Source organism: Asterias amurensis, chromosome 14 (genome assembly GCF_032118995.1).
Source record: "Asterias amurensis chromosome 14, ASM3211899v1".
Lineage (NCBI taxonomy): Eukaryota > Metazoa > Echinodermata > Asteroidea > Forcipulatida > Asteriidae > Asterias > Asterias amurensis.
Genome location: NC_092661.1, coordinates 16,449,791 through 16,462,227, shown reverse-complemented (window position 1 = coordinate 16,462,227; position 12,437 = coordinate 16,449,791). Strand labels below are relative to the sequence as shown.

General features: G+C 40.1%; 1 protein-coding gene across 1 annotated transcript; it reads left to right on the top strand.

Moving 5' to 3' along the window:
- On the top strand, positions 1-9,128 carry LOC139947049 (N-acetyllactosaminide beta-1,6-N-acetylglucosaminyl-transferase-like). Its single transcript, XM_071944878.1, has 2 exons — positions 1-102; positions 5,091-9,128. The coding sequence occupies exon 2, from the start codon at positions 5,162-5,164 to the stop codon at positions 6,800-6,802; it is 1,641 nt and encodes a 546-aa protein (XP_071800979.1). The 5' UTR covers positions 1-102; positions 5,091-5,161; the 3' UTR covers positions 6,803-9,128.
- Positions 9,129-12,437: the final 3,309 nt, after the last annotated feature.

The following is a 12,437-nucleotide window of genomic DNA, read 5'->3' as shown; positions in this document are numbered from 1 at the left end:
GTATTGCATTGATACCACTTGGCACCAACCAACCTTATAAGCACGGCGTATTTGGCGGATGGGAAGCACACAGTGTGTAAACTGTGCATCACAATTTTACTGGTGAGTTTTATCTGTATCTAGTAGGTTAAAGGAACACGTTGCCTTGGATCGGTCGAGTTGGTCTTTGAAAAGCGTTTGTAACCGTTTGTTATAAAATGCATGTGGGTAGAAAGATAATGTAAAAGTAGAATACAATGATCCACACAAACATGCCTCGAAATTGTACGGTTTTCCTTTTAGCTTGTCGACTAACACGGTCGGCCATTTATGGGAGTCAAATTTTTGACCCCCATAAATGGCCGACCGTGTTAGTTCGCACAGTAAAAGGAAAACCACGCAATTTCGAGGCAAACTAGTGTGGATCATTGTATTCTACTTTTAAAACATCTTTCCAACCATATGCATTTTTTTTAAACGGTTACAAACGCTTTTTATAGACCAACTCGTCCGATCCAAGGCAACGTGTTCCTTTAACTATGATTAATACTAATGATAAAACACTGTACTAATGAAGCGCCAAACTGTCAATCAATGGTAGTCATGCATTATTGTACCATTTCTTCAGTTTTAAGCTAGCTCTTATAATCCGTCACTGACATACAACCAGACACAAACGTAGAAACCAGTAAAAGAAGCAATCAGAGACCATAGATAAAGGACAAATCTAAATGAACATATTTGGTTTTTGCTTTAAAAAAAAAAAACAGTTGCTGACAGTGTAATCCACCATTTGTATACATAGGCCTACATGTAAAACGACAAACATGTAGAAGTTTTTCGATCGGCCATCTGGGTCACTAAAATAGTCAAAAACAGAGTACACAAATTGGCATGACATCGATACAAAAAATATAGTGATATATATGATATTTCAGACAAAAATATTTCAAGGAAAGTTTTCTACTATCATCATCATTGGACCGGGCAACGTTTTTGTAAAATGTATGATCTTCACGATTTTTCTTCATCACCAACATTTTTTTAAAGTCAAGCTTTCGTACAAAAGTCCGGGGTACTTTCAACCATTTTTCTTCAGCATAGGGACTAGATGATTTGAAATATTTTATACCTGCGGTGTTTGTTTTTTTTGTGTTTTTTTTCCCGTCCTAATAAAAATTATGATAAGCATGGGAAGCATCAAAGGTTTTTGTCCGTTTGAGTCGTGGCATCAAAAATTTGCAGAAACTGGCATTTTCCGTTTTCACAAACTGACACATCCAAACTCTCAATTCAATTCAATTCAATTCAATTCAATTCAATATTGGATTATTTTATAAAATACATCACCAAATAAAAAGTCAAATACTTAGGGAATTGGTTTACAATAAAATAAACTTTTCAGTGGTGCCGTGGACTAATTTCCCCCCAACTTTTTTTGCGGTTTGTGTGCGCCTTGTGCTGCAATCTTGGAGTAAGTCCGTGAAAACGGAAATTCGGTGCAAGTTTCGGTGCAAGGCTAAACTATAGACTATTTGACTAGATTTTCAAGAAAACTTGAACAGCAACATTTTTTGTTATCCTTTCACAAGAGCTACATTTTGTAAAATTTTACAACCAAGCTATACGATACCGCTTACATTTGAATTCCTCAGACTACAGAGACAGTTACTATGTCACATGATTCGGAGTAAGCGTTTGTATAGCAACCTCCAGATGAGCAGACACTGGTACCATTTTGCCATACACATCCATTCAGAATCGAGTTTGCAGGAGAAAAATACAAGAAAAAACACCCTTGTGGCATTACTTCGTGTTCTTTCAGCTGAAGTCTAGTTTATTAAATTGAATGAGAAGGTGAATTGAGTCATACCATGGAGGTAGAAACGAGTCAGGAGCTTCAGATGAGCTTTACTTTTTAATTTCAAGGATGGGGCTAAGATGTGCCCCCTCATCATATCAAAAGTTTAGACAGTGCAATCTCAATAAAATATTTACTAAAGGTTTTATTCCAATTGGCTGTGTACAAATAGTGCCTTCAGAAAGTCCAGGCTCGGTGGTTTTTTTTTTTTAACATGTGATGTTACAGGTCACATCGTGCGACATTTTACAACCATGCTAAAATTATGCTAGGGCTGTCGTGTGATTGGCACTTAATAAGCAAGATTATTGTACCAGACAAGTTGCAATGCCCAGACATTAAAGGAACACGTTGCCTTGGATCGGACGAGTTGGTCTATAAAAAGCGTTTGTAACCGTTTTGTTAATAATGCATATGGTTGGAAAGATGTTTTAAAAGTAGAATACAATGATCCACACAAGTTTGCCTCGAAATTGCGTGGTTTTCCTTTTACTGTGCGAACTAACACGGTCGGCCATTTATGGGAATCAAACATTTGACTCCCATAAATGGCCTACCTTGTTAGTCGACGAGGTAAAAAGGAAAACCACGCAATTTTGAGCAATACTTGTGTGGATCATTGTATTCTACTTTTAAAATATCTTTCTAATCACATGCATTTTATAACAAACGGTTACAAATGCTTTCCAAAGACCAACTCGACGGATCCAAGCCAACGTGTTCCTTCAAAAGGATTTGGGCACTTTTTCAAAATGTCCGCAGATTTACATTAAACTTACAGGGTTTGAAGATAATGATAGTGGAAAGCTTCCCTTCAAAGTTTATGTACTGAGGTGCTGTAGTTTTTGAGAAATGAGTAAAACAATGTAATGAAAATACGTTTGTATAAATGTTAAAAAATAATTTTGGTCTCATGAGACCAAAATTATTTTCATGACATTGTTTACTCATTATCCCCAAAACTACAGCACCTCGGCACGTAATATTTTCAGGGAAGCTTACTATCGTTATCTTCAAACTGTTTAAGTTGAGTGTTAATCTGTGGACATTTTGTTTTTTGTCCTACAAAAAGTACATAAATTCAAAAGGGATCATGTGACTGTAGTAGTAAAAATTCCATCCTACAGCAATTAGGGCTTTAGCCGCTTATTGTGGGATGGGCATTCCAACCCAAGGTGAGGTTTGCGGTAGCATCATTTCTACCTCCCCGGTGTTTTGAAAAGAAACTTGTCAGCCAGCGGTTCTTTGCAGAACCAATACTACTCACAAAAGAGATTAATAATATTGATGAGTGATTTATGTGCACTTTATACCTCACCTCTCCGTCAAGGTCAGGGTGAGGAAAGGGGGGGGGGTGGCTTCTAAGTGATTCAATTCAACCGCGAAATTAAACCATTATACAGTTTTTGGAGTGTTCCACTTTCATTGTAGGTGCTGTTTTTACAATGACTTGGTTTGGCATAACCGATTTGGCTGATTCGTGTTCAGCTTATATTTTATGATGTAGGGCCCACACATGTACTTTTATGATCAATAGAACACAGACGTCTTCTCATGGCTAAAACAAACACCAAGTTGTAGATCCTTCAAAAGTTAACAATTTGATTCGAAGAAACCTTCACCATCACCCCACATGTTACCACCCAGTATATTGTGTGCGCACCACTACACAAAAATTGACTAATCCGACAGTTTTTTTGTTTGTTTTTTATACAAGAAGTTGAAACTAAGTACAACACCATTACTATAAAGACCTTTTATCATGCTACCTCCATTTTGTTCATTTTCCTCGTGTAGAATAAACAATGATCAATCCTAATAACCAATTTGAAAACAGAAACCAGACTATTTTGTTCTTCCAGCCTCGGTTTAGTTCCGTTGATATCAATGGGAGTAATTCAAGATGCGGCTAAGCCGTGATAAAGGTGTATATAGCCCGTATCACACAAGCTTTCTAGTGCAGGTCGTTTGCAACGAACTCGCATGGGTGTAAATCAATCGGAAGTTTGCGTCCCTGTTTAGAATCGCCGAGATAAGTCGTGTGAACAATGAAAGATGTTATAGACGAGCAGAGTCTACGGTTTGAAACCATTCTAACCGACTCTTTTCATTGACAATACTCCCTCAAAATAGTATCATTACATGATTGTAACCCCCCCCCCCCCCCCCGTTTACTGTTAATAGTTTATAACGTTTATTATAGTGGGTTTATTAAAGGCAGTGGACACTATTGGTAATTGTCAAAGACTAGCCCTCACAGTTGGTGTATCTCAACATATGCCTAAAATAACAAACCTGTGAAAATGTAAGCTCAATCGGTCTTCGAACTTGCGAGATAATAATGAAAGACAAAAAACCTCTGTCACTCGAAGTTGTGTGCGTTTAGATGGTTGATTTCGAGACCTCAAGTTCTAAATCTGAGGTCTCGAAATCAAATTCGTGAATAATTACTTTTTTTTCTCGAAAGTATGGCCCTTCAGAGGGAGCCGTTTCTCATAATGTTTTGTACCATCAACCTCTCCCCATTGCTCGTCACCGAGAAAGGATTTACGCTAAAAATTATTTTGAGTAATTACCAATAGTGTCCATACTGCCTTTAATAGATGATCTTCCCGTCAATGGAACTCGGAAAACTCTCTAAGGCGGATAAAAACACCAAGCTCTCCACAGCCAAGAGCAAGTTCGGGTGGCGACCATGTGTAAACCACTGGTCAATGTTCCATGGTTACCTATGCATTGAATACATCCTGGGCACCAGGCAAAATCAACCAATGGTCGATTAAAGTAGACCATAGTGCCTCACTCGAACTTGCTCCAAGCTTCAAATATCACTTAACGGCACCAAACACGATTGGTAATTGTCAAAGACCAGTAGTCTCACTCGGTACCCAACATATACATAAAATAACGAGCCCGTGAAAATTTGGGTTCAATTCGCCTGAAGTTGCAAGAAAATTATGAAACTTAAAAACACCCTGTTTTTAGAAATTCGTGTGCCTTCAGATAGGAAGAAGTCTTTTGTTATTTTAGTGAGAAATTACCTCTTTCTCAAAAACCAGGTTACTTTAGAGGAAGTTGTTCTCACAATGTTTTATACTATCAACAGCTCTCCGTTGCTCGTTACCAAGTAAGTTTTTATGCTGATCTATATTTTGAGTAATTACCAGTAGTGTCCACTGCATTTATATAAAAAAACACCCCACTGTGCCACCTTGTAACACTTTATTGTTGATTTGGTATTTGTATGTAGGTCATTGCCGATGAGTTGCGACATGATAGTTCTTGCTGTTTGGTAGAAGATCTACAAAAACCCAACGAAGCATGTCGATGTTTCTGCGTCAGCGATCCATGCGCATGTTCGTCGTCTTCTGCATCCTGTTTGGCTTCTTCCAGATAATCCTTCTCAGCCTCCAAAGAGATCGTAAACCTCTTGGAGAACTTGGAGACGGTGGACCGAAGCTACCGGCCGAGGCTCAGCTTGGCATGATTGAGAAAAGACATGTTGGTGGCGGTGGTGGAGATGCGTTGGCTTCGAACCATGTGAAACAATTTCCCCCGTTGGGGAAGTCACTTCAATTTGGGGAGTTACCTCAATTGGGGGAGTCGCCTCAATTGGGGCAGTCACCTGAATTGGGACATGTACCTCGATTGGGGCAGTCACCTCAGTTGAGGCAACTCCCTCATCTAGTAGGGCAATCACCTCTAGAACAGCGTGGCAATCAAAGCAGCGACCACGCAGTGCCTCAAGATGTTCCCGACTCGTACAATACGTTCATATCACCTTATCACCGGCATTGGAAGGCCGACTGCCCTGCTATATTTTCCGGTGATAAAAAGGCATTGAGGACAACTTATGAAATGCTACAAAAGGAGCGCCTTAAGACGAATGGGTCCGTTGCTGTACCGAGCGATGGTGAGGTACGAACGTGGACGCGCGACTGCTATTCGTACAAACGATTGAGACGTTTCCCAACAAACCCCGGAACGGAAGAGGAGGCCGGGTTCCAGGTTGCTTACATCATTGTTGCTCACAAAGAAGCCGCGCAGGTCGAGCGCCTCCTACGGGCGATATACCAACCTCAGAACCTCTACTGCATTCACCCCGATGCAAAGTCCTCCAGAGAATTCCACGAGGCTATACGCTCCATGACAGGCTGCTTCGAAAATGTGTTCATTGCGTCTAAACTTGAAGATGTCCAGTATGCTGGATACACGAAGCTTCTGGCTGATGTCAACTGCATGAGGGATCTATCGAGAAAGAGAGGTTCAATTTACCGCTGGAGATACGTGATGAATTTATGCGGGCAAGACTTCCCGTTGAAAACGAACCTTGAGATCGTACGACAACTCAAGGCTTACAAGCGTCATAATGACATCACTGGTATTCTACCACCTCCTTATATAAAAGGACGTACGAAACACCATCACATAACTAAATACAGGCATGTCATGATGACAACAAGATTAAAAGAACCTCCACCGCATAACTTTACCGTCCACTTCGGCAACGCCTACTACGCGGCCACGTGGGCGTTTGTTGACTATATGCTGACCAGTCCACAGGGCGTTGACCTCTTGGAATGGTCAAATGACACATTCAGTCCGGACGAGCATTTCTGGGCGACCCTCCAGCGGGGGGCTGGGACACCGGGTGGGTATCCTCACGCAACGTGGGACGAAAACGTGAGGTTCATGAAATGGGGTGACATCAAGAAGCACCCAGCCTGCCGCGGTAAATACGTCAGAGCAGTGTGCGTGTTTGGAGTCGGGTACCTGGACTACCTCGCAACACAACCTTACCTCTTTGCTAATAAGTTCCACTACAGTTTCGACCCAGTGGCAATACAGTGTATCGAGGAAGCGCTGAACAACAGAACTAGAAACCCTTTAGAGTCGGAAAAACTGAGTAATTTCCCGGTCACGAATCTTGTCTGGCAAAATCACACGGCTCTCGTACCATGAACCTTTATTGCAATTAACTCGGCACGCGCGCGCATAGGCTTGTATAGACATTTCTTTTGTCGATAAACAAACCGCCTTGGTTGGCATGGTCGGCCGAATGTTAGTAAAACACTCAATCGTAAAAACAGATGTCTTAACAAATTCAACATTTTCTGCAAACTTTCAATTAAATAAAATACCTCTCATAATTAGTTGTTTTGTTTTGTTTGAAACAAAATCAACAAACTTTGTTACATTGTTACAAAAAAATAACGATCTTTTCTTGATTTGCACTTTGGGCTTTCCATAGTTTTCCAATCTGGGTTGGCAAAAACTCGGGCTGTGACGTTGCAAAAGAAAGGTTTATAAAAAGTTGTAATAAAGATGCATGCTGGTCTAGCTAGCGGGCCTGGCCAAACTTCAGTTACATTGACCCAGAAAGTGGTTAGACCTTTTTGGATTATGTGTAACTTTTACCCTTTTCTGCGTCATTTTGAGACAGTTATTGACCAGAAAATTTGTTCAGGACGTCCCACCGGAACGGTATCCGAGTCAATTTGGACCCGGACGTTTTCAGAGTCTTTTGTCAATGTGGGTCTTGAGTTTTTGAAACCACTATTGCTTTTTATCATTTAAAATGAGACGTTTACGGGTTATTTTATTTTTTTATTTTTTAAATGGTGTTTGAAGCAAGTTTGCATGGTGTGGAGAATTAGAGTAACTTTAAATATAAATGTTAATAAATAACAGTAAACGTGCGGGTACAACCATGGTAAATCTCTTTTGAAGGAGTGGTGGCTCTGAAAAGAGCCGGTTTGGTCTCGACGTTTCGAACAGTGTACTCTGCTCCTCTTCAGGAGAAATGATTAGTAGTTCATTAGATTACGGTTTTTTATGAATGAAGTGATCTTTAGGGGTTTATTTATTACTATATGAGGCGGAGAACCATTGTGCCTTTAATCATGTACATGTTCATGAGACTATACGGTTCCTATGGAGTAGAGGATTATTTTATACTAATGAGGTGGAACCATTGTGCCTTATCATGTACATGTTCATGATACTATACGGTTCCTATGGAGTAGAGGTTTATTTATTACTAATGAGCTGGAACCATTGTGCCTTTAATCACTGTACATGTGACTACGGTTCCTATGGAATAGGGGTTTATTTATTACTAATGAGGCGGAGAACCATTGTGCCTTTAATCGTTGTACATGTACATGAGACTTTACGGTTCCTATGGAGTAGAGGTTTATTTATTACTAATGAGGTGGAACCATTATGCCTTTAATCATGTACATGTTCATGAGACTATACGGTTCCTATGGAGTAGATGATTATTTTATACTAATGAGGTGGAACCATTAGTGCCTTTAATCGTTTTACACGAGACTACGATCCGTACGGATTAGGGATTTATATTATGACTACTTGTAATGACACACCGGAAAAAAAAATTGATTTTCGTTTTAAGTGCTTATAAAGGCAGTGGACACTATTGGTAATTACTCAAAATAATTATTAGCATAAAACCTTACTTTGTTGTGAAAAATTAGGAGAGGTTGATAGTTTAAAACATTGTGAGAAACGGCTCCCTCTGAAGTAACGTAGTTTTCGAGAAGGAAGTAATTTTCCACGAATTTGTTTTCGAGACCTCAGATTTATAATTTGAGATCTCGAAATCAAGCTTCTGAAAGCACTCAACTTCGTGTGACAAGGGTATTCTTTCTTTCATTATTATCTCGCAATTTTCACAGGTTTGTTATTTTAAGCATGTGTTAAGATACACCAAGTAAGAAGACTGGTCTTCACAATTAACGATAGTGTAAATGTCTTTAATCGTTGGAATAATAGTAAATAATTTACGGCACAAGCCTCTCAAGAGAGTAGCTGTTGTTTAGACTTGGTTTCAAGTCTGAAATCGCGGTTATTTCTCAGCATCAGCCAAAAAGCTTGCCCGCAGATTGGCAAACACACGTGCTCTATCTTGCCAGCTCAGACTTGAACCTCTTGTGTTAAATTCATTTATTAATAGGTGAAATTTACAACACTGATCCTTGAGAGCTGGCCAATCAGCAGACCACACACCCCCTCTGTTGGCCGCGTCTGTTGCCAGAAATGGAACCATAATGGGGTTTTTTTAATCATAGGTTTTCCTGGTAAATTTCGGCAAAATTAATGAGCAGTCAATAAAATTTCCGTGCGTCCGAATTAAAGAAGATTTCTTTGCTCATTGTTGTTAGTGCTTGGTGGCATATGGTATTTATAATTTAGAGCTTACAAAATTTTATCAAGTGTTGAAAAATAGACATCATAAAATACCTGATCTCACTGACCAAAACATGTCTTGGGGTTTGAGTGGAATCGTCAAGTGGTTTTTCCATCGTTGTTTATATTTAACTAAAGGGTCTATGTACTTTTTGGGGACAAAAAACACAAAGTCCACAGATTTACATTAAGCGAACACAGTTTGAAGATAATAATAGTTAAAAGCTTCTCTGAAAATATTACTTGCTGAGGTGCTGTAGTTTTTTTAGAAATGAGTAAAACAATGTCATGAAAATAATTTTCGTCTCACTGATCATGAGACGAAAATTATTTTAGCATCTAAAAACGTATTTTCATTACATCATTTCACTCATTTCTAAAAAAAAAAAATACAGCTCCTCACCATTCAGGGAAGCTTTCTACTATATCATTATTTTCAAACGGTGTAAGTTTAATGTAAATCTGTAAACATTGTGTTTTGTGTTACAAAAAAGAACCCAAATCCTAATGAACAAACGAAGAATCTTTTTGATTTACTAAAACTGCAAGTTGAATTGAGCAGCGGCAGTTAGTTACATGAGCATCAATGTTGTGTTTCTAAACTCTAACCCAATAAACGTACGTCTTAATTTGGAAATGCATTTTGAAATTCTGACCAGTCAGATTGCTTCATCCACTGCTAGACTACAATCATATTTGCCATATAGGGGAGTAGGGTTTGTACTGACTGGGCCCGACACGCACCTGATGTTCAGATCCACTGATTCCATTGGATACAATTATAAAATCATTGGATAAATGCATTGACTAAAAGCTACTTTATCTGGGTTTGTTTCGATGGGTCTGAGGTCACCTCGGACGATCATTCAAAACACAGATTATGGTTAAAACTTAACTATCGGTCGGCTGCGTGTGTCCACGCGTGTGGTATTACATACTGTGCCATATATCTGCTTACCGTAAGCACAGAATCGGCGCTTGCGGATGCAGGGAATTCTGTGCTTACGGCAAGCGCATTTCACGGGTTAGCGGCGAATTGTGGCTTCTGCGCGTGCGTACTCCCCGTTACTAGACATACGCTCACAAGGCAAGCGCAGAAATTCGGCGCTTGCACGTAAGCGGGGAATCGTAATCGTAAGCGCACAATTCAGCGGTAAGCAGAGCCATGGAATTGGGCCAAGAGTACTTGCATGTGGAATGTGGATGTACTTGCATGTAATGATGATGTAGAGTTTGAGAGCGTATCTACTATGTGAAATGAATAGAGGTCAAAGGTGAATGTACACGCCGGTTTGGAGGCCGGTCTCTGAAGTTATTCACGAGCCTCGAAGTGTGACGTCAGAAGTTCAGCTAGGTGTGTACAAACCGATGGGCAAGGATCCTCAGTGATCCGAGTTTAATGTTGGGGGCTAATCCACAAGAGGGCGCTATTTCCAGCTAAGCTTTATGGACCTTTATCATGCTGCATCTTAGTCATGTTCCTTGTATCGAATAACAACAAAGAGTGCTAATAATCATTTTGCAACCAGGAACCACACTATTTTGTTCGTCCAGCCTCGGTTTGGTTACATTGATGTCAATGGAAAAAATTCAAGATGACTGCACCATGATAAGTCTATTCGCTTTCAGGCAGACAAAAAATAATCACGACCACAGACTTGGAAGCAAGTCTAGCTGTTGTTGGGTTGAACAAAGAAGCGAGGAGACGATTGGCTTCAATGCAGAGGATACATAGCCCACGGAAAGGTTAGATGATCTTCCCATCCAAGGAACTTGGCAAAATACCCACAATGGTAGACTGGTCCCCTGTATGTACTTTTACTTGCTTTTTAGAACCAGCGATTTCATTGGATACAATTATTTCATTTGATAAACGTTCAGTGACGTAAGCTTTCCAGATTTTGATTGGTCAAGAGATGATTGTGGGTGCAGGGCCCAATTTCATGGCTCTGCTTACCGCCGAATTCTGCGCTTACGATCGCGATTCCCCGCTTACGTGCAAGCGCCGAATTTCTGCGCTAGCCTTGTAAGCGTAGAATGCCTAGTAACGTGAAGTACGCACGCGCAGAAGCCCAAATTCACCGCTAACCCGTGAAATACGCTTGCCGTAAGCACAGAATTCCCTGCTTCCGTAAGCGCCGATTCTGTGCTTACGGTAAGCAGAGCTATGAAATTGGGCCCTGATGACATACATCGCCTCGGACCAATTAAAACACAGATTTGGAAAGCTTTCTTTCGGTCGTTTGCATGTTGTGTACAGTGTGTCCAGTAAACATGTCATGTCTACATGTACATGTACGTGTACTTGCATGTATTGTTGGATGGGCGTGTCTCCATGTGAAATGAATGTAAGGTGAAAGGTGATTATGGACGGGGATTGACCTATGCTTGGGGCGACTCATTCACGAGCCTCGAGGGGAGATTTCATGTTCAGCCTACCACCGAGGGCAACAACCGATCTCTCTCTCATACAAGCACTTGGTTTATCACTATCTGGGAGTATGAATAGCTTAAATCGAGAACATTTTTTGAATAGCAGTTTAGTAACTAAAAATGTGATTTGAGGCATAGCATGGAGGTATCATAATTGCTGTAACAACACCATGTGTGTATCTACTTGCCAGGTAGAGTTTGTTCTTTAGATAAATGTCTTGCTACAATCTACTACCGCAGAGTAGATTAATCGAATTGTTCGGGAGACTAGTCCTAACTATTTGTGAAATCGACCCCACTTGTTTTTTTTCTGAGGTTGCCGCCGCCACCGCCACCGCGTGCGCCTTGATTAAAGGCTAGCATAAAGTGTGTCCATGGAGGTAGACAACATAATATACCTCCATGGTGTTTTGAACAGAGGGTGGCTCTAGGATAAGTTTGACTCAAGGATTATATATTTTGATGATATACTCATAACATTTAATGGCAACTGCAGTTAAAGGCAGTGGACACTATTGGTGTTATTACTCAAAATAATTATTAGCACAAAACCTCACTTGGTAACGAGTAATGGAGAGAGGTTGGTAGTATTTAACATGTAAGAAACGACTCCCTCTGAAGTGATGTAGTTTTTGAGAAAGAAGTAATTTTCCACGAATTTGATTCCGAGACCTCAGATTTAGAATTTGAGATCTCGAAATCAAGCATCAGAAAGCACACAACTTCGTGTTTTTTTCTTCCATACTTATCTCGCAACTTCGACGAACAATAATTGAGCTCAAATTTTCACAGGTTTGTTATTTTATGCATGTTGAGATACACCAAGTGAGAAGACTGGTCTTTGACAAAAATAGTGTCCAGTGTCTTTACGTGCGACCGACCGTGGTACCGGGACAATGACAACTGACTTCAAGCAGGATGAAACAAAAAACACAAATGAGGTAACTGAAAA